This window comes from Perissodus microlepis, chromosome 19 (assembly GCF_051167445.1).
Source record: "Perissodus microlepis isolate ML-2025 ecotype Zambia chromosome 19, ASM5116744v1, whole genome shotgun sequence".
Lineage (NCBI taxonomy): Eukaryota > Metazoa > Chordata > Actinopteri > Cichliformes > Cichlidae > Perissodus > Perissodus microlepis.
Genome location: NC_140479.1, coordinates 26500394 through 26521497, shown reverse-complemented (window position 1 = coordinate 26521497; position 21104 = coordinate 26500394). Strand labels below are relative to the sequence as shown.

Here is a 21104-nt window from a genome sequence, read left to right as displayed (position 1 = left end):
CAGGTCAAAGGAGGGCGGTGCTCTGAAGCTCTGGGATCAGGAGCTGAAACGCTGCAGAGCCTTTCGGTTAGAAACCGGACAAATCATAGACTGTGTTCGCTCTGTATGCCGGGGAAAGGTAGGTCACAAATCACACGGCGCTTGATTTTAAAAAATTGACCAATTTTTTTAGAGTACGCTAGACCAGTCTACAAATAATGTATTTGGTTTGCCACTGGGACCTTTAGGCCAGCTCTTAATCTAGTCTATTACAGGGATTTCAGATATGAGTCTGAGATATTCTGGTGCTCATTAGCTGATATGCTTTCAGCTGTTCTCTACAAGCTCAGTATAACTCTCTGCTCTGTGATAGCCAAGAGAATACTGGACAAGCTGCGCAAATGTTTCCCATGCTGCTGATTCAGATGACTTTCTTTTAAAATCATCATTAAGACTCAGTTCACAGCTTTCAAGACCAAAAAATTAAAACCCTCCTTAATTATGCCTTCACTTCTCTCAAGACCAAACTTGTTTCATAAATGCTGAAGTTACCGCTGTTTCTGTGGTAATAGTTATCTGATACATCATAACTAAAAAAAGATGACAACGGTTTTCAGATTTGGAGTCGGCAGGTGAAATTTTACTAAGTGCAGGTGAAAGAATCCCAGGAGCAAAATGCTGACCAGTGTTATCTCTTTTGATGTGCCAGGGTAAAATCCTGGTGGGGACCAGGAATGCAGAGATCATTGAAGTAGGAGAAAAGAACGCAGCGTGCAACATCCTGGTGAACGGACACATGGACGGACCAATATGGGGTTTGGGCACGCATCCTTCTAGAGACGTGTTTCTGTCAGCCGCAGAGGATGGCACTGTTCGTCTGTGGGACATCCCAGAAAAGGTCAGGTCTTACATTGAACAGAGCAGCCTCAGATTTACATCAGTTTGTCAAGAAGTTAACAGAAACTCTGTGCTGGTTTTTCATCGCTTTGTGGGGGGAACAGAAGATGCTGAATAAGGTGAACCTGGGCCACCCGGCGCACACCATCAGCTACAGTCCTGAGGGAGACATGGTGGCCATCGGCATGAAGAATGGAGAATTCATCATCCTGCTGGTCGCCTCACTCAAAATCTGGGGGAAGAAAAGGGACCGGCGTTCACCTATTCAGGATATTAGGTAATGCACACAAAGCACAGTCAAACTTTCCTTCAGTAAAAACTTTTTGGTGTGTGTAAAAGTCTTTTCTTATTTATAAAAGAACATTTTTGTAATGAGGAAGGACGTTAGTGAGGTGGACCGTCTTGCCAGTTTTGTCATTATTTACACCCTTCAGCAGCCACTGCCAAAAAACGATCAATTTTCAGTTTCAAGCTCCCGACAAAATGTTTGTGTGGATCTCAAAGGATTAGGGCTGAAGTCAGCGAGTGCCAGCTGGATGTGGATTAAGAGTAAGACATTTGTCTGGGACACATTATGATTTACACTGTCCAGAGCAAGGTTAACTAAAACTAAACCAAAAACTATAATTAGATGTGAAAAAAGACATTTTAGTTAACCAAAAACTGAAACCTTGTGAATTAGAAAACTAAAACTAAAATCAAATATAAGCCTTAGTTTTAGTATCTGTCAAATATTTTATGACAACTTGCCTCATGAGTCACTGAAAGACACATTTATTGAGACTCTGGATGTCTACAATAGCATGCCACACTATTGATGTGATTTGTCACTGTAATATGTTGAATGAACCGTCTAAACTGAAGTATACTCCGACTGTACTTGGCGTACCGTTAAACAAATCTGAGGAGAATCGTGATTTCATCTCCTCCTTCGCAGGTTCAGTCCGAATTCTCGCTACCTGGCTGTGGGCTCCAATGAGTGCGCCGTTGACTTCTACGACCTGACGCTCGGCCCGCAGCTGAACCGAATCAACAGCTGCAGGGACATCCCCAGCTTTGTGATGCAGATGGACTTTTCTGCCGACAGCAACTACGTCCAGGTGTGGAGGGCTCATTAACTTGTTGCAGGAGAGAGTGAGACGCTGGCGAGCTGATACTTCTCTAACCTGCCATGTCTTTAAACAGATATCCACGGGTGCTTATAAACGACTCGTGTACGAGGTGCCATCTGGGAAGCAGGTCACAGAACAATCTTATATTGACAGGATCACCTGGGCCACCTGGACAAGGTGAGGGTCACACTAATAAGAGTAACAGAAGGCATCCTTACTTATTTGGAAACTAAGGAAAACTGTGTGTGTACCCAGTGTCCTTGGGGACGAGGTCGTAGGGATCTGGTCCCGTAACACTGACAAAGCAGACGTCACCTGTGCCTGCGTGTCCCACTCGGGCCTTAACATCGTCACGGGCGATGATTTTGGGATGGTAAAGCTGTTTGACTTTCTCTGTCCAGAGAAATTTGTAAGTATGATTGCATAATTTTATGATTGCGATTGTGTTTGATGTATTAGGGCAGCACCTATTTTCTACTACCGGCATTTTTCTGGCAGTTTTAGTAACCCTTTGGACATTTTTAGGTATTTTTTTGGCGGTCTGTGCTGCTCATCTTAATTCCAGTCTGTGTCTCCGACGCCCCCTAGTGGCAATAACAAACAAAAAAATAGTAATACATGCAAACCTTAGGTCTGAGGGGATCAGTGAGATAAATGGGCTGAAAGAAGTGCACTGGCTCTACTAATTCTTGTCAGAACTTGTCAGAACATTTTTCAACAATAAAAACTTTTTATTTGATGCCACAAATCCATGTAAAAGTGACACTTTGCTAGTAGCCTTCAGAGCTGCCTCAGTTCCTGTGGAGGTCACTTGAGTACAGTGAACTAATTGTAATGTTAAACAAACCAGATATGATATGAGCTCTGTGGCATCGTGTGTTATCCTGCTGGAAGCAGCCATCAGAAGATAATGACACTGTGGTCATAAAGGGATGGACGTGGTCAGCAGCAATACTGAGGCAGGCTGTGGAGTTTAAAAGATTCCCATTTGGTGCTAAGCAGCCCAAAACGTGTCAAGAAAATATCCCCCACACCATTACAGCAGCAGCAGCCTGAACTGTTGGTACAGGCAGGGTGGATCCATGCTTTTATGTTGTCTATACTAAATTCTGACCCTACCATCTGACTGTTGGAGCAGAAATCAGGACTCATCAGACCAGGCAACGGTTTTCCAATCTCCCATTGTCCTATTTTGGCGATAGAAGCTACCACCAAGTTTGTTTTTCTGTTGATGTGCTGGTTCAGTGTGAAGGTTCAGCGTGTTTTCAGAGATGCTTTTATGCATGTTAGTGAGTTACTGTTAGCTTTCAATCAGTTTGAAGCAGTCTGGCCATTCTCCTCTCACATCAACAAGACATTTCCACCCAGAGAACTGGATATTTTCTTCTTTTCTGACCATTCTGTAATCCCTAGAGATGGATCTGTGAAAACATCCCAGAGAACTAGACATATATATATATACACACTCCTGTCAACATGTGATTTTATGACATATTTGTAATATGAAGCAGCTGAACAGGTATACCTAATAAAGTGGCCATAGAATTTCTTTTTATAATCATTTGTCAGTTAACTGACAAATTGATCACCTAGAAAAATTAACTTTATATAATTGTAATATACAGGGAGTGCAGAATTATTAGGCAAGTTGTATTTTTGAGGAATAATTTTATTATTGAACAACAACCATGTTCTCAATGAACCCAAAAAACTCATTAATATCAAAGCTGAATGTTTTTGGAAGTAGTTTTTAGTTTGTTTTTAGTTTTAGCTATTTTAGGGGGATATCTGTGTGTGCAGGTGACTATTACTGTGCATAATTATTAGGCAACTTAACAAAAACAAATATACACCCATTTCAATGATTTATTTTTACCAGTGAAACCAATATAACATCTCCACATTCACAAATATACATTTCTGACATTCAAAAACAAAACAAAAACAAATCAGCGACCAATATAGCCACCTTTCTTTGCAAGGACACTCAAAAGCCTGCCATCCATGGATTCTGTCAGTGTTTTGATCTGTTCACCATCAACATTGCGTGCAGCAGCAACCACAGCCTCCCAGACACTGTTCAGAGAGGTGTACTGTTTTCCCTCCTTGTAAATCTCACATTTGATGATGGACCACAGGTTCTCAATGGGGTTCAGATCAGGTGAACAAGGAGGCCATGTCATTAGTTTTTCTTCTTTTATACCCTTTCTTGCCAGCCACGCTGTGGAGTACTTGGACGCGTGTGATGGAGCATTGTCCTGCATGAAAATCATGTTTTTCTTGAAGGATGCAGACTTCTTCCTGTACCACTGCTTGAAGAAGGTGTCTTCCAGAAACTGGCAGTAGGACTGGGAGTTGAGCTTGACTCCATCCTCAACCCGAAAAGGCCCCACAAGCTCATCTTTGACGATACCAGCCCAAACCAGTACTCCACCTCCACCTTGCTGGCGTCTGAGTCGGACTGGAGCTCTCTGCCCTTTACCAATCCAGCCACGGGCCCATCTATCTGGCCCATCAAGACTCACTCTCATTTCATCAGTCCATAAAACCTTAGAAAAATCAGTCTTGAGATATTTCTTGGCCCAGTCTTGACGTTTCAGCTTGTGTGTCTTGTTCAGTGGTGGTCGTCTTTCAGCCTTTCTTACCTTGGCCATGTCTCTGAGTATTGCACACCTTGTGCTTTTGGGCACTCCAGTGATGTTGCAGCTCTGAAATATGGCCAAACTGGTGGCAAGTGGCATCTTGGCAGCTGCACGCTTGACTTTTCTCAGTTCATGGGCAGTTATTTTGCGCCTTGGTTTTTCCACACGCTTCTTGCGACCCTGTTGACTATTTTGAATGAAACGCTTGATTGTTCGATGATCACGCTTCAGAAGCTTTGCAATTTTGAGACTGCTGCATCCCTCTGCAAGATATCTCACTATTTTTGACTTTTCTGAGCCTGTCAAGTCCTTCTTTTGACCCATTTTGCCAAAGGAAAGGAAGTTGCCTAATAATTATGCACACCTGATATAGGGTGTTGATGTCATTAGACCACACCCCTTCTCATTACAGAGATGCACATCACCTAATATGCTTAATTGGTAGTAGGCTTTCGAGCCTATACAGCTTGGAGTAAGACAACATGCATGAAGAGGATGGTGTGGACAAAATACTCATTTGCCTAATAATCCTGCACTCCCTATATAATATAATTTATTCAAGCCTAATAGACAATTTTGTTTATCAAGTGAGCAGAAATAACAGAAAAATGCAGATTTCGGTAAAACACAATGGCACACCCATTGCTTTGCTATAAGCTTACGCATGTGATCCACGTGTAGATAATATATAAATGTGTTACTGCACTTTAAAAACTATCAGTAGCAGTTTATATAAATACTTTCTGTGTTCTGTTTCAGGCCAAACACAAACGATTCCTGGGCCATTCTGCTCATCTGACAAACGTACGCTTCACAAACGGAGATCGCTTCGTCGTCAGCGCCGGCGGGGACGACAGAAGGTATGACCGAGAATCCAAATTACACCATCGTTTACAAGTGTTTCAGTTTCAGTGTTAAGTGATGCAAGCCTTTTCTTTTATGTCCCTTCCAGCCTCTTTGTGTGGAGGTGTGTCCATGCCCTGCATTGAGGATCACACTGGGATCATCCAACATCAGAAAGTCAGGGGTCAGAAAAAAACAGAAAAGAAAACTAAAGGATACATTTAAACAACGAGGAGGAGGATGAGGAGGAGGAGGAGGAGGGGCCTGGCAGCTTGTAAATGAGATAAACCGGTGATTCGACTTACTGCCTCAAAACTAGGTGCATGCATATGTGCAAGGCTCATCTTCATCACAGTCCTTGATTGTGAAAACAGGCAGAGGGCATACAGCCCTGCTCTCCTAACATCACATCGTCACTGAGGAAGAAAAGAATAAAACACCTAATATGTGCATATCATTTCAGTGATGCATTATTTCTTTTTTTGAAAAACAAGCTTATCTGTGTACGTGTCCCAAATAGCAGTTTTGCCATGTGGCAGGCCTCTGAAATTGTGTTACTGACAATGCCATTTTTCAAAAAAGGAAACAAACATGTAGCAAACTGAATTAGCCTTAATCTGAGCGTTTAGAAGGGTTTGGATTCTTTTTGTATTGTTTCATTTTATTTATTACTTTTTTTAATTTTTTGGCTCATGCGGTCATCTGTTTATTCTGTTTTGAACTGGTAATTCCAAATCCTGTGGCCTTCCTCCTGAATGTAACATCCACTGTTATGTTCTGGATGTCAGCATGCCAAAGCATACTATGCACTGTACACCTGACCTGCTCACTGTGTCGCCCTGGTGGTTCATTTACGACGTGATAACGTGGTCATGCTGTTGACTGGTTGACCTCAACCCCCACCCAACCTACCCCACCCGCCCTCCGCAGTGTTCCCCTCATGTCATATTAACGTACGTGTTTGAGGATTCGTTTGTGATTTATTAAAGGGTGTGTGCATGGCTTATGGGAAGACAATCTGTCTGAACCAAATTCCTCAGAAAACAAAAAGAACAGCTGTAAATTGAGATCTCGTTGCACTCGTTGCAGTTCCAGTGGTCACTTTTTAGTGTGCTGCTACAATATGTTGTTGTTGCATTTTCATGATTATGAGCGGTGTGATGTTTTTTCAACAGTGCGTTGATGTTTCGTGAAATAAGATATTGCTTAAATGGAATGTTTATCAGAGAATATTAAAAAAAGTGCAAAAGATTTCCTCCTTGCATTAAGACTAACTACTAAAAAAAAGTTGCTGCATATTTTGATTTACATTTCACCAGTGTATATACCATTTGTAGATATTCTTTTTGTATATTTTTGTGAGATGTTTCTTAAATTCCACTTTATTAAAAAAATAATTAAAACACAACCATGATCTTTGAAACTTGGACTCATCCGTGTTTATTGAGACTGACGATGCTTGAGAATTGCTCAAATATTCACTAATGCAGTTATTTTTAGAAAAATTATATTGCTACAGCTGTTTTGCAGTTGGGTGAATTCTGACAAACCCATCCCTGGCTCAGGTTTTCCTTTCCAAGATGAAGTATCCTAGATCACCTCCCGAGTGCCGGTGACAGCAGAAAATTTGAACCACAATGTTCATCGATTTAAGAAGGGCGACCACAAGAAACTCGGCTTGCAGATTCTGCCCCATGATCTTCTCCCCAGGTACACGTTTGCTCAGATTTGTTCGGGACCACGGCTTTTGCCACATTATGAGTTATAAAGTTTAGTTTTGTTGCACAGTAGGTTGTTTTTTAAAAGTAGCCAAAGCAAGAACTGGCTCCACACCAGCATCATGTAGGAACTTAAAATGTGCTTGGCACTTTGTGAGAACCAGGTTTGAGAATTAGTGCGTCTTGTTGAATTTGCACTGTGAAACTCTACTGAACTTTCTTGGTCTCAAACCTGTCCATGTGAAGGTTGATTCCCAAAAGACAAATAGGAAAAACTGACTGCACTGACACCATGGCAGTAAAAAAAGTTAGATTAGCAGGAAGCTTAAAGATTCCTTTATTTGTGTTGTGATTGTACTATATACAAGGGTATCTCTCAGTTGTCCTTCATTCTACTGCCTGTGACCTGGAAATCAATTTAGCTTGCCATGTTAAATGAGATCTCAGTTCATAATATAGAACTGCAGAAGAGGAGACAGAAGGAGACTTTAAAGGAGGATAACCAGGTGAATCCTAACTGGAATATAGAAATTGACAAAAGAAAGAAGAAAGGGGGCCATCGTCTTTTTACTTAAGCCTACTTTGGTTGATACCTACGAGCGGCCCAACATAGCAGATTTCCTGGGATCACTGAGACACTTGAAACACCTCCGCTAAGCAAAGGAGGCAATTCATGGAGCTGTTGTGTTTCACCAGATTGTGAAAGTAACAAATTAAAAACAACAGAACACATGAAAATCTTAAATGTGCTTAATTTATTACATATAAAACAAATATACTTTAGAACTTTATATTTATCGCCTATTTACATACTTTACAAGAACTGAATACTCACATACTTCATGTCAACCTTTTTTAAAGTACTGCTAAATATTGACTGTCAGTGAGCATCATCATCTCCTATCTTGTACACAATTTGAAACACACAATTCAGTTTATTAGGTACAGTTATATATATATTAGTTATATATTATTATTATTATATTAGTTATCTTATGCACTTAAATGAGAAATATCTCTTCATATTTTATCGTTTTGCACATGTGCACCCAATAAACTGTGAAATCAGAGTGCTGCATAATACTGCTGCAGGTGTCGGGCAATGAGTTAGGCAGGATCATAGTTTAACAGAAAAGGAACTGCCACAGGAGCAGCCGTGATCAGCTTGTGGGTTCTTGAGCACTTGGAAGGTGGAGCGAATAAGCTCCTGACTGAAGTCCACCGTGGATCCTTTCACAAATTCCAGGCTCTCCTCGTCCACAATAATGCCAACTCCTCCTTTCTCAAACACTCTGAAAGCACAGCAGTGGCACAGCTGATAAAAAAGGTCATAAGGAAACAACAACAAGGAACATGTATCACTAGATTATGCAATAAGGAAATCTTGATTCGGGGTCGTTTACCTGTCGTCCTCGTTCTTCTTTCTGTCAACCGAAAACTTGTACTGAAACCCGGAGCAGCCTCCTCCCTCCACATGTATTCTCAGGTACTCGCCCTTTTCCGTGATCTCCCCTAGTCTCTGTATTAAATAAGCATATTAGATATAACACATGAGGTACACATACTCATTTATCAAAACAGAGAGTGAATGATAACCAATTTTAGCCAGCTGGGGTCTTCCTGTGTGGAGCATTTTCCCACTAAACAATTTGGAAATAGAATATTTAGCAGAAAGATCAAAATGATAAAAACACTGATATCTATTTCTGAATTAAAAGGCATCATAAGGAATGTGGTGAAAAAGATGTGGTTGTCTTTCCTGAGCTGCTGCCACTGCTTTTTGTTCTGGGTGTTTGTGTATTTTAAATTACATTTGCTGTTGCTGCATTTCTGATATGTTAGGTGTTTGTATGGCTGTTAGCTCATAAAAAGGATTAGATCTAAAAGCACATGGGACTTCCTGGTAGAATAAAAGTAAGTTTGAAGGAAGGAAAACATTTTTTTTTTTTTTAATTAAGCCTCTCAACGTGTAAAAAGTGTCTGCAGTTTTCTGATGCTGGTGTTTGAAAGTTTGAGATCAACTGTATCTCGTTGTCCATGGGCTAATTATTGTATACAGTATATTAGTGTGTAGCTCTGTGTTCAAACATATGTTCTCTGATTGGTAGTAGTTTTTCAGGGTGGACCTACAACCTTAGCATACTTTGAAAACTCAAGTTTAAATGCATTTTGATCTGTATAACTTTTCACCTTGATAAACTCTATTGGTAAACTTCAGAATCAGAATACTTTATTAATCCCGAAGGAAACTTGATTTCTTGATGAATTTTTTTTTTTTTTTTTTTAAATTGTGTGTGTTTTAGTATTTACAAAAATTAAACACTAGAAAAACTGACAGTGTCATGGCGTCCCCAAATAACAGGGGACGCCAAAATAAGCTCAGTCTAATTGGTCTCTAATGGAGTCAAACTCTTAGCCTGAATTATGGTGACTTGGTGTTTCAGCTTTTGAGGTTTTAGCAGAAAACAGCAGTTTAAGAGTGTGTCCTAACCTTCACGCATGACTCAGTGAGATGTACTTTATCTTCAGATGAACCTGACACCCCTGGCTTCTCCTGGGTGGAGGCGCTGCTGTAGCACCGAAGCCCGGCTACATAAAGCGACTGGGAGTTGTGAGGAAGACGGTGTAATTGCTCAGTCACGTTGAGGATGTTTGGGAGAGTGGATGCCCTGCAAAACAACAGATCACATGACAGCACTTGCAGCGTTGCTAACAAGCCTTCTAGCTCGTTAGCATAACGTTACTTAATGGTAGCATTGAAGGCTAACCTGCTAGCTAGCTAGCAGTAACGACATTTTTTACACCATCAGGACTTTATTAGTTATTACTTTTTTGAGAGAGACGTTTAATATGTCCTGCAATTTGTAAGAAATTAACTTTACCTAGCGAGGGTCAATAATCTTGACTTCGACGTAGATATCATTGCTCGTCTCACGAAGGACATCTTCCATAACAGATGTTGCTAAACCCCGCCCCTACGTCGACGTATATTATCGTGCCCATGTTAGCCATTTGATTCGTTGTACTAGCTGCCAATCATGAGTCTTGGGTATTCGATACCTTAGTCATGGCTTGCAGGCATATCTCTTCTCAGCTCTTTGCCGTCCTCAACAGTTTACTTATAGGTGGAGCTTAGAGAGAATTTGTGCGTTTCACGTCTGATGTTTTGATCCTCCAATTACAAGGCAGAAGGCGGGGTATTAAGAAGGGGTTAGGTTCCTGACAGGCTCACCGTCGGGTGGAGAACACGCCGGAAACCTTTTAAATACGCGCCGCCTCTCGTAGCTGACGGTGCAGGAAGAAAGGTGGTAGCGCTTACGACGTCGTCAGCTAAAGGTATACTTTATGGAGTTTATATCGCGGTGTTCAACAAAAATTATAAGTTTTATTTTGCAATTTTACCAATTTTCTGTCAAGTTTAAGTAAATGTCGTTGTTATTAAACTTTGTACTCAGTGCTGTACTAGGGACGTCCGCGGGACGAACAAACAAGTCATCTGACTCAAACACTGACTGCGGGGACTGAGTTTGTTTTCCTGTGGAGTAAAGATTTTTTTTTTTTGTTCCTTAGGCTCACACACAGCAAAGGGGAAAACATGGACGCCCGGACCGGTTTCATTGTGTTGTGCTTGATTGGATTCAGCTGCGCGGAAACAGTGAAATTTTTAGATTGCGGTGAGTTAGGAATCACGCTGATGGTGATGATTCACTTCTCCATTTAAATGCTAACTAAGAGACTCATTTTAAACCGTGTGATCCGTCGAAACTGTTGAATGTGCGATTAATACACTTGTTTGTTATTAAACTTATTGAATCTCTTTAATCGGTTTCGTAGACTAGTTTTCTGTCACTTATAGTCTTGGATATTTTAATTATTTTTGATTTTCGTCCTTCAGTTCAGATTCCAGGATGGGTCTGCATGATTCAGCTTAAGTCATGTGTTTTTGTAATATGAGTGGTATTTGTCAGGAACAAGACTCAAGCAAATCAAAACTGGTATTGCCGTACAAGTAGATGACTCATAGATGTCTCTAACATGTACCAGTGCGTCCTCATGCTGCTCGTATCAAGAAAACAGGAAAGCTGACTGACAGAATTGTGCACTTTGTTTTTTAAGTTTACTATATGCTTTCAAGTTATCCAACCTGTCCTCCTCCACCACGCTTAAAGAGGTAGCACCGTTCACGCCTAGATCTACACGCGCACACACATCCCTACATGTCCATAATATAAACATCCACACAAGCTCTTCTTATATATTGTGAACAATCCTTAAACATTTACCACAAAATAGTGAGGCTTTGGTGATCTAACCAAATGCCACCCTGAACATGACCTAGACTGAACAATTGCAGTTTTGTAATCTTGGTTTGTTTTTGGTTAATATAAACTTGAACTGTATTTGTCTTGCAAAAGCATGAATCTGGTGGTTTAGTTGCACTTTGCGATGAGTTCACTTCAATTTTAAAAACTTTTTTTTTTTTTTTTAAAGGCAGAACTGTAAGCATGCACACTGTGAAATCCCTCCCAATCCTGTTTTGTTTTTCCATGTCTCTCTTCAGGCTCGGTTTCTGGGAAAGTGGTGACGGTTGAAATCACCCCTTGTCCCAGTCAGCCCTGCAAGCTAAAAAGAGGAGACTCCTACACAGTCAATGTGACATTCACCTCCAGTGAGTGAGCCCCATCTTTTAGAAATGTTTCTCCCAACGTCCAGAATATAAATGCATTTATTTTACAACTAAAGCTTTAATCACATTGTCATGTTTGCTTCAAGCTGTGCCGAGCCAGGAGAGCACTGCAGTGGTTCACGGCGTCATCGCTGGCGTTCCTATCCCCTTCGCTATTCCGATTGTAGACGGCTGCAAATCTGGAATTGAGTGTCCCATCCAGAATGGGCAGACTTATCACTATGTGGCTACATTACCTGTAAAGGACGAGTATCCAGCTGTAAGTAGTTCATGCCACCCTGGCAACAGTCGTTTACTCCTCGATACTGGTCATTATCGGTTTCTTTCCTGTCTGCAGGCTGTTGTAATGTGACAAATCTGCATTTAAAGGTCTCTTATGGTTTTATTCTATGGAGATTTAAACAGTAATTGACTCCTTCAGGTCATGACAAACTGCGTTAGCTGGGGAAATGTGTGCAAGCATGACTATAGTCTCTAATATTCCATCATGATGATTTTGTTAATGTGTACGTCTAGTTTTGCTTTAAGTTTTCAGCCTGTATCAGTAATTCTGGACTCTGCTCTTGTACCCTTCTTTATTTCTCTTTTCATTGACATTGAACATGCACTCTGTTCACTGGCTACTTTTTTTTTCCTTTCTTTTTTTCCCTCCAGCTCAAGCTGGTTGTGGAGTGGGAGCTAAGAGATGACAACACGAAGGATCTCTTCTGCATCAAGTTTCCAGTTGAGCTTGTGTAACAAACAAGTAAATGCCTCTGAAAGGGAACTAGTTTTGTTAAAATGACAAGTGTTCTAACATCGAAAGATCTTGTTTTATATCGATCAAACTGATTTTTAAGTGCTCACTAGTTTGCAAGACTTTATCGCACATCTAAAATTCTGCTGAAATTAGAGGCTTTTTTTGTTTTTCTCCCCACGATCTTCCTAATAATCAAATTACGAGTTGTGGATGTGTGATTGACCCTGAACTACATTCCACTGCTGTGGAACTGTCTTGTCTTACTGGCTGCTGTGTAGTCAGAGACGGTACATGCTGTACTGATCTTTACTATGAATTTTGTAATATTTCATGTTGACCATGTGCAGCAAGATTTAAGGAAGTGAATTGTTAAAGAAAATTCTAATGGAGCTCTAAATGTGTGCCCAAATGGCATTTTTGTTACATGAATGTGTTTAATAAAACTAACTTTGTCAAACACCTAAGGCCTGTATTTTAATATTCAGGGTATCCTTCCATCATCTGGGTTCACTTACCCAAGCACTGTCACAAAAGCCCAGGATTTACCATATAAATGACTGTAGAAAGCTTGGTTCATATGAAAGGCTTGACACTGGCAGCATCTGACCAATAAGGACTAAAATGTCAACAGCACAACAGCTGATTTCTTTAAAAAAAAAAAAAAAAAAAGGAACATGAAACTTTACTATAGGGGAAATGTGAGGTTAAACATAAAAGCAAGAAAGCGGTAGTATGAGTGTGTAAGAGGAAGAGCTTTGTAGTGTTATAGTTGGATGTTCAAGAATTGATTCATATTTCATTAAATTGTTTTAGGACTTGTTGTTTTTTGTTTTTATGCTCTGTTGATTTAAAGAGTAAATATAAAAGTGGGCTCAGTCTAAGTACAAATAAGGCAGCAGGTTTATAATAATGTATTGGGACTTTATAGAATAATTTGTTTTTGCAGCCAACAGAAGGGGTGGACCAAAAAAAAAAAAACCACCAGCAAGGAATAGTCACAGAAACGCTGACATGACACACTACTGAAAAACTTCCAGCCCTCATAATCTGCATGCAGGCCCGAGGAGGAATCTTCAAGGAATGGTGATGCTGTTTTCTGGTGTCATTAGGTGGTGATTTCATACCTGCTGATCTCTATTCTGAGAACCTACCCTGCTCTGCAGAATAAGTTGCCATGGCAAAACAAGAGGTGAGCCAGACTTCTGGATAAGAGAAAAACCTGTTTTGTAGTTCAGGCATCTGGTGACCCGTCGGGGAACTTCCATAACAGCTTGTATAATAAAGTTATATAGTCAGACTGGTACGAGGAAATTGCTTTTATTTATTTCCTTTTATTTCTTTTGGCTCAACCTTTTTTGGTGTCATCAGGTCTAATCAGGCAGCTCGGAAAACACATTCTTCAAATGAGGAATGAAACTACACTAATAAAAAAAAAAAAACAAGGGAAAGCTCAATCATCACAGTTTAATGCAGTTAAACTTCCGAGATGTGGCAGCCACAGGTCATTGCTCTCTCCTGATTCCTCTTGACAAATTTTCTAGTTTTGCTTTTTTCCCCCATGTCCTTGTCATTGCTGATAGCATTAGACCATATCTGCAGCCCTCGCAGGTTACACGTCAAGTTAAGCTTCTCCTGGTTGGCACATTTGGAAGAGTGTGGAAGAGATACTAGGAGACATGCCATTAAATGAAGAGAGCTGGATAGGGCTATAGAAAGGTATTGACCCAACAGTCTGATTTTGACAGTGGTGAAAAACATGTTTGTGAGTAGCCTGCTCTGGGTCATTTTGTAGGGCTCTGGCAGAACTTCTGTTCAACCTCACTCAAAGGAGCAGATGCTGCTCCTGCTGCTGGGCTGATGCCCATCTAGTGCCTTGTCCAGCTCTCCTTGTATCTTCTCCCCATATTACCCTGTGCAACTCCATAATTAACCTTTGTGTGTGAAGAGAATTTTCTATTTACAAGAACCAATTGGAGCATGTTATATAGATAACACAGGCTCTGATAGCTGTAATAAAATGTTATGTTCAGCAGTTTTGAACGCTGCACTGAGTTCCTCTCCACCTTACGAGTTATTTGCTTTAAGGTGCGTGTTTCTGAGTTTTAGCAGGGATTCAAGTACTTCTGATTTGGGCCTTTTTCAGAGGAGCTACAGTATCCAGAGTCATACACAGTGAAGTTGTAATACCATTAACAAGATAATCAATGTCTGTGGGAGTAGGGCTTCTGGTCTGTCCTTGTATGCTACGTGCACATACTTAAGGCTCTACACCCCTGGGTTGCTTTGTGTTGTTTTACTGTTCTGTTTTTGAAACAGCAAATCAAACCATCTTTTTGAGTGGTTGGATTTTTTTAATTGGATCTATAAAAAAAAATGACTGCCCGGATAAATGTTTTTATGCTGGCTTTAAAACTGAAAACCATGACAAGGCAGAGATGTGCAAAGTTTCCCACTAGCTCCTTGGGAATTACCTTGTTGGTGCAAAAACCCTCACTCATGTCTGGCGAAGCAAATTATGTGTTTTTCTGACAGGCTGTAAGTAACAAAGTCCATAAAGATACAATTTAAATTTGGTTCTTTGCCAATGTCTGCTGGGGTAGTTAGTTGCCTTTTTATGGTTGAATGACTCATGCGTAAAAGAATAAATAATTTTTAAAAATCCCTCTGAAAATGGTCAGGTAAAAGGACCAGATTAAAAATGAGGGGAAAAAGCAGCCAATGTAAAGAAAAACTTGCCTGGAGCCTCGAGAACTATTGTACAAGACCACTTTAAAAAAAGGAAGAAAGTCTGTCTCCTTGGAAGCACAGTATAAAGAAGAAAGGGGTGACTCAAGAGTTTTGCACAGTTCTATTGTAAAATAAATGTAAAAATAGAAAAAACTAAATCTGTAAACTGCTGGTCATGAGACAAACTCAAAAACTGCATACTTCAGAAATTTTATTGGTCTGAACAAAGGCCAGAAGCAAGGAATGACAGTATGAATGCACAGATGTAAAGAGTCTGTAGATTTGATAATACTGATGAAGAAGTTTAACCAGGTCACATGCAGAGAAAACCAGCATTTTAAAGCAGCTCTGGAAATCCTCGCTGAGCGTTAACACAGGCTGTGCAGTTTGATAAAAAGAGCAAAAGGTTTGAACATCGAAATATCTTCAAGCCTTTCACTTTTACAGCTAAGTCTGAAATGCAATGAATTGTGCAGTATGCAAGAAAACCCCCCAAAGCAGAATAATAAAACAACTTGATGAGTTAGTAGATACTCAAATTACAATGTAGTTAGAGCTGTTAAAATAAGTGCTGTCCCTGACCTAGTTAGATATATATATATATATATATATATATATATATATATATATATATATATATATATATATATATATATATATATATATATATATATGGAAAATGAGATTAAGGCAGTATATGCTTGGAACAAAAACAGTTTCAGCACTTTCACAGCTGAATAAAAGCTAGTTGAGCATATCTGAGCATCAGGTCACAGGTTTAGTGCAAGCAGGGCACGGGGGGTAAACAGGACCAGTATTAACGTAGCTCGCTGCTTCTCTCTCTCAACATTTCAAAGGACCACAAACTTTGCAGAATTCTTAAACAATGTGTGGCGTTACAAATTTTTTGAAAACACACAAAAGCTGCACAGTCTTTCCACAGTAAAGTCAACAACACTATCGCCACAGAGCCCTATACAGCCAGCCCATACCAGCCACTAAACCTAAGGAAATAACATGAAGTAATTCAATGGCATGAAACTTAGAACAAAAGCAAAGTCGTAGTTGGGTATCCCTTATTGTATGGGAGCTAAGCAGTTGGATATCACATAACCGGATAAAGTATATGAACAAACTTAGTGTTGGCTCATACTCAAACATTGCCGTCATCATCAACCCCCGTGTCACGTGTACAACGTATGCAGCATCTTGGTCCTTTTCATTGTCCGTTTTGCTTCAGCCTCTCCAGCCGCTGGAGCAAAGCATTCCCAAAGGCTTCTCTGTAACCCGGACTGAGCGTGTCTAGGAGCGAGTAAACAGTCTCGTGATACTGAGTCGTCAAATTCTCGTCCACTTGATCGAATGCGTAGCCCACCACCTGTTTGGGAAGAAATCAGTGATTTACTGTAAAACCTCTGCATGGTTTGGAGTCTTAAAAGTGAAAACACGTGGGTAACGTGTCAGTGTCACTGCATCGTCTCACCCTCAGCCCAGCCTCGGTGAGCTCCAGACAGTAACGGTTTCCCTCTCTTGTTTCCACATTTATGTAGGCCACGTCGGACGCGCTGTTGAGACTTTGTGACACGTGCATTTCAGACACAGCAAAGAGGACGTCGTTGACCACTGCTTCAGCCTCTAGTCTCATGTCCTTGACGTCACCGAGCTCAACAGACTCTTCATCAAAAGCAGAGACCATGGACTCCTCAGCCTGGCAGTCTACCTCCATCCCCTATAACACGTTAAAACAACAGCATTGGTTGATTCAAGTGTGATGGGCATAAAAATTGAAAAATGGTGGTTTTTAGAGGTTACATTCAAGATTTTTGAGAAGATTAATTAGTTTCAGACTATGCTAACAAAAAGAAATTTTAAAAAAAGACAAATAAAATCCGAATTCTAGAATTAATCATTTGATATCATTGTGAATTGAATATCTTAAGGGCCTTTACTAACCTAAACTGCTAACCAAAGTGCTAATCGGACAAATAAGATAATAATTCAAGATTTTGACCCGTGAGGATCTCTTTTGCATTTCAAAATACCAGATTAGTTTAACTTAAAAAAAAAGAAAAAAACTAAACAATCATAATGAACAAAGAAAAAAAGCTTTAAAAAAGGAAACAGGATGCTAATTTATAAACAAAAATTCCAGTCACATAAATGGGAAGAAATATGCAGTGAAGCATAAACTCAAACTCATGGAGAGAAGTCAAAACGCCCAAGGTATCCGAAATATCTTCTGAAGTAAATGAGGTACACAAACTGGGACTCATTGGTCACGTCCAAAATTAGATACATAGTTCACCAAAAATGTTGTAAAAGGGACAAAGTTGGCATTGCTCAGGTGAATTCCAGCAGGTTTTGAAGGATTAGCTAGTAAACGTCTGTTATGATTATTTTTGACAGCAGCAATTGAACAGATCTTGATTAGACAGTTAAAACTAGATCTGCTAACATACCATATGTAGTCTGGTGAGGTATGGGGAATCTATCTGATAAAAAATAAATAACCTTAAGATCCTAGAAAGATTTATTTATCTAATGATAGAGCCATATTTCTATGGTATTTAAACAATGAAGCCAGTATGTGCCAAATCTGTGTTTAGCTGTTAGCATGCAACCTTCATTTCACGTATCCGTCTCTGTGCTTTGGCCCCCAGTTTTTGTGTCTTTATCTGATTATTAAAAACAGTCTGTCATTGGTGGAATCTGTACAAGCTGTTTAGGTGTTAATAAAAACAACCTCTTTATACAGGATATAACTAAACCAAAGCCAAGCCTGATCATGAGCTGGTGGATGTTAAAAGGTTAAGAGATGCCTAGTCTTAAAATTCAGTTTGGTTGGTTTTAGACTTTAAGACTTTTTTAGGAAACACAAAGCTGTCCATCCACCCATTTTCTTCTACTTATCCAACTCAGGGTCACAATGGGACTGGGGCATGTCCCTGCATAGGGTGAGAGGCAGGTTACACCCCGGACAGGTCACCAGGGCTACAGACAAAAACACATCTGTGTGTGTCACATCTGATCTTCCTGTGACAGTGTATCTCACCATGTCTAAAGCAGAAGTGAAACATGAGGATCTGACGTGTTTGTTTAAAAAAAATGCAAAGTAGACTATTTTGAATACTTAGCATCCTGTAGGAGCTGACTGTGTGACTAAAGGTTAAACCTGTATTTTTCAGAGCAACCACTGGACAATTTTAAATGTTCGCTTCACTTCCAGAGTTCAATACAGCTCCTCTGAGAAGGACAACATTGCACCTGACACGTATCTGAAGGGGATTTCTCAATCTGTTGTCAGCTGAGGGAACTTTAAAACACTCCCTCGACACAAGAATGGTTGTGTTGCTCCCGGCAACACAAAACAGCAAATTTTGATTGATGGTGGTGTCAGTGTTTCCCAGTGCTCAACTGGACAGATTTACAAACTTTTACAGGCTTTTATTTTAATTTTCAAATTTGACTGAAAGCTGAAACCGTACCATACGAATCAGTAAAAACTACTCAACGTATCACCTGTTCGACTTGCTCCGTGGCAACAGGTATTTGTTGCGCAAGTTCGGTTTTGTCACACCACGTTTATGTCAAGCTGCATAACATTAGGAGCTTTTTTTCCTGCATATCTTGCTGTCTCGTGGTTCCTAACTGGTTTTTCATCATTCACACGGTTGGCTTGATGCCTGTATGGAAAGCAGCCTTGACCTAATCCATACCTTCGATGTTAAAACACAGAGAATGATTTTTATGGGATGAGAAAGTAGAATAATGGACATTAAATACCATTCTTGAACCAGGAAGAGTGCAGTTTTTTAGTTTTCTGCTAACCAAAATGTTTTAAGACTAGGTTTTTGGCAAAATATCTTATAAACCTTAGATTATAAGGTTTATCCACCAAACCACTGAGGTAGTAAAAATGATAGTGATCAAAAATTATTGGAATAAATTCTAATTGTGTACAAACAAATTAGTGTATAGTCCTATTTGCTTATAAAAAAAATGTCTACAGCCACCCCTCATTTTTCAACAGTTTGCCAGAAAAATGGGAAGGTGGAGTGATTAATTGAAATATGTGCAAAGACACATGGAAATGCAGTATATAAGGTGAAAACAAGCTTGAAAGTCAATATTTTTTGTAATTTCTTTAAATAGTAGAATAGGCTTCTTAAAGGGCATTTAAAGCTTTTCTCTCTATGTTGGCTGCCTTTTGTTCTACTCTCTGTAAAGATGATCCCAAAATGCTTCAATTATGTTGAGCTCCTCTCTGGGGAGGCCAATCCTTCACTGACAGTCTTGTAATCGTAGGTTTTTCTATTCAGGTACGCTTTTACTTCATTGGCAGTGTGTTTGGGATCACTGCCATGCTAAAAAAATGAATCTGTTAACAAGCTAGTAGACCAAAATCTGTAAGTACTTTTCTGTGTTCATAATTTCATTTATTTTGACAAGATCCACAACACCACTGGCTGAAATGCACCCCCCAAACCATGACAGAGCCTCCACAGTGTTTCACAGATGGCTGTAGATACTCACTGCTGTCCTTCTCTGATTTAAACTATCATACCTCAGCAGTTTTCCCTGTTTGCCTTCCTTAAGAATGGCCTCTCGACAGCCACACTTCCACTGAGACAATTTCTGATGACTATGTGTTTTCCTGACAGACTGCTAGCAGCAAAGAGCCTCAAGATACAATTTAAAATTGGTTCTTTGCCAAGTCATTTGTTACATGCAGGCTGTTATGTCTGCTCTTTAGTTAGTTCATACCTTGAGTTATGTGCATTTACTGTAATATAATAAATGTAAAAATAGCATAACATAGAAATGATCAAATACAAGGAACTTAGAAATTTAAGTGGTGGTCATGAGACATACTCGAAAACTGCTTACTTCAGAAATAGTATTGGTCGGAACAAAGGCCAGCAGCAAGGAATGACAGTATGCATGCAACACAAAGACTTTTAGAAAGCCTGGAAAACTGTTGCTCAAGAAAACTTTAGAGAAACACAGAAAACTCTGAATGAAAATCTACATAGTGCCAACGGAGACATGCCAAACTGTGTTTCATTGTTATTGTAACAGTTACAATAAAGATCTATTCTATTCTTTTGCACAGCATTGTACATTAAAAATAAGTCACTGTTTAAAGCGAAAGCACCAACATAAAAGCAAAAAAATAAAACAAAACGTGCACCATCAGCATCTTGTCCTGTTATATAGCCATTATAAAGCGTTCTACTTTCCATTATATAATAATTACTGTTGCACCACAGTGTGTGGTATTTTATTGTAGTAATAAAAGCAATGTAACAGCGACATCTCGAGGACAGTGAGTAGCCTTACCTTATTGCTAGCTGTGCTCTGTCCACAAACAAACATCATAGTCAGTAGTAATGAATAAGTGTGCGAATTTAAAGCAGCTATTATAAATAAAGTCCGATCAGCTGTGGCTAATTTAAACGGCTAACAGTTGCTACATTTTGGGGGAAACTCGTAACTGAACCACTGCCCGCCATACCATACTTCTGCCACTTTCTTTAAAATTATACAGCGAGTTCTAGCTTAGACCATAACTGATGGGTTTACTCAGATCACGAAAAAAAATCATTTCTAACTAAAGTGTGTTTATTTTTCTCACCTCCTCGCAAGCGGTGTTCTTCCGGCTTGTGGAAGCTTCCAGCTCTCCGTGGGCAGGACAGTCCAATCAGCGCCACCTCACGTTAAGCTGCTATCTTTTGTTAGTCTAATTTATTCACAGCCGGA

The 21104-nt window shown here is 39.8% G+C and overlaps 4 protein-coding genes across 5 annotated transcripts in view; 2 read left to right on the top strand and 2 right to left on the bottom strand.

The window, feature by feature from the left end:
* The window catches only part of eml5 (EMAP like 5), a 54949-nt gene extending 48053 nt beyond the window's left edge, over positions 1-6896 (top strand). For both annotated transcript variants that reach the window (XM_084915055.1, XM_084915054.1), the window contains 8 exons: positions 4-118; positions 689-877; positions 981-1153; positions 1814-1976; positions 2062-2165; positions 2244-2397; positions 5390-5490; positions 5583-6896. In XM_084915055.1, the coding sequence (XP_084771181.1) occupies positions 4-118; positions 689-877; positions 981-1153; positions 1814-1976; positions 2062-2165; positions 2244-2397; positions 5390-5490; positions 5583-5619 (1036 nt within the window). In that variant the 3' untranslated portion in view covers positions 5620-6896. The remainder of the gene's footprint in view (positions 1-3; positions 119-688; positions 878-980; positions 1154-1813; positions 1977-2061; positions 2166-2243; positions 2398-5389; positions 5491-5582) is intronic.
* Positions 6897-7929: 1033 nt separating this feature from the next.
* Positions 7930-10197, bottom strand: isca2 (iron-sulfur cluster assembly 2). Its single transcript, XM_084915061.1, has 4 exons — positions 10074-10197; positions 9683-9860; positions 8595-8710; positions 7930-8483 (listed from the first exon to the last, which is right to left on the bottom strand). The coding sequence occupies exons 1-4, from the start codon at positions 10133-10135 to the stop codon at positions 8309-8311; spliced, it is 531 nt and encodes a 176-aa protein (XP_084771187.1). The 5' UTR covers positions 10136-10197; the 3' UTR covers positions 7930-8308.
* A 203-nt stretch (positions 10198-10400) lies between these two features.
* On the top strand, positions 10401-13076 carry LOC146366172 (NPC intracellular cholesterol transporter 2-like). The gene is made up of 5 exons (XM_084915062.1): positions 10401-10527; positions 10762-10865; positions 11753-11860; positions 11965-12137; positions 12533-13076. Exons 2-5 carry the CDS (start codon positions 10787-10789, stop codon positions 12614-12616), a joined length of 444 nt encoding a protein of 147 aa, XP_084771188.1. The 5' UTR covers positions 10401-10527; positions 10762-10786; the 3' UTR covers positions 12617-13076.
* Positions 13077-15538: 2462 nt separating this feature from the next.
* On the bottom strand, positions 15539-21093 carry gskip (gsk3b interacting protein). Its single transcript, XM_084915063.1, has 3 exons — positions 20980-21093; positions 16828-17073; positions 15539-16722 (listed from the first exon to the last, which is right to left on the bottom strand). The coding sequence occupies exons 2-3, from the start codon at positions 17068-17070 to the stop codon at positions 16564-16566; spliced, it is 402 nt and encodes a 133-aa protein (XP_084771189.1). The 5' UTR covers positions 17071-17073; positions 20980-21093; the 3' UTR covers positions 15539-16563.
* Between the last annotated feature and the right edge of the window lie 11 nt (positions 21094-21104).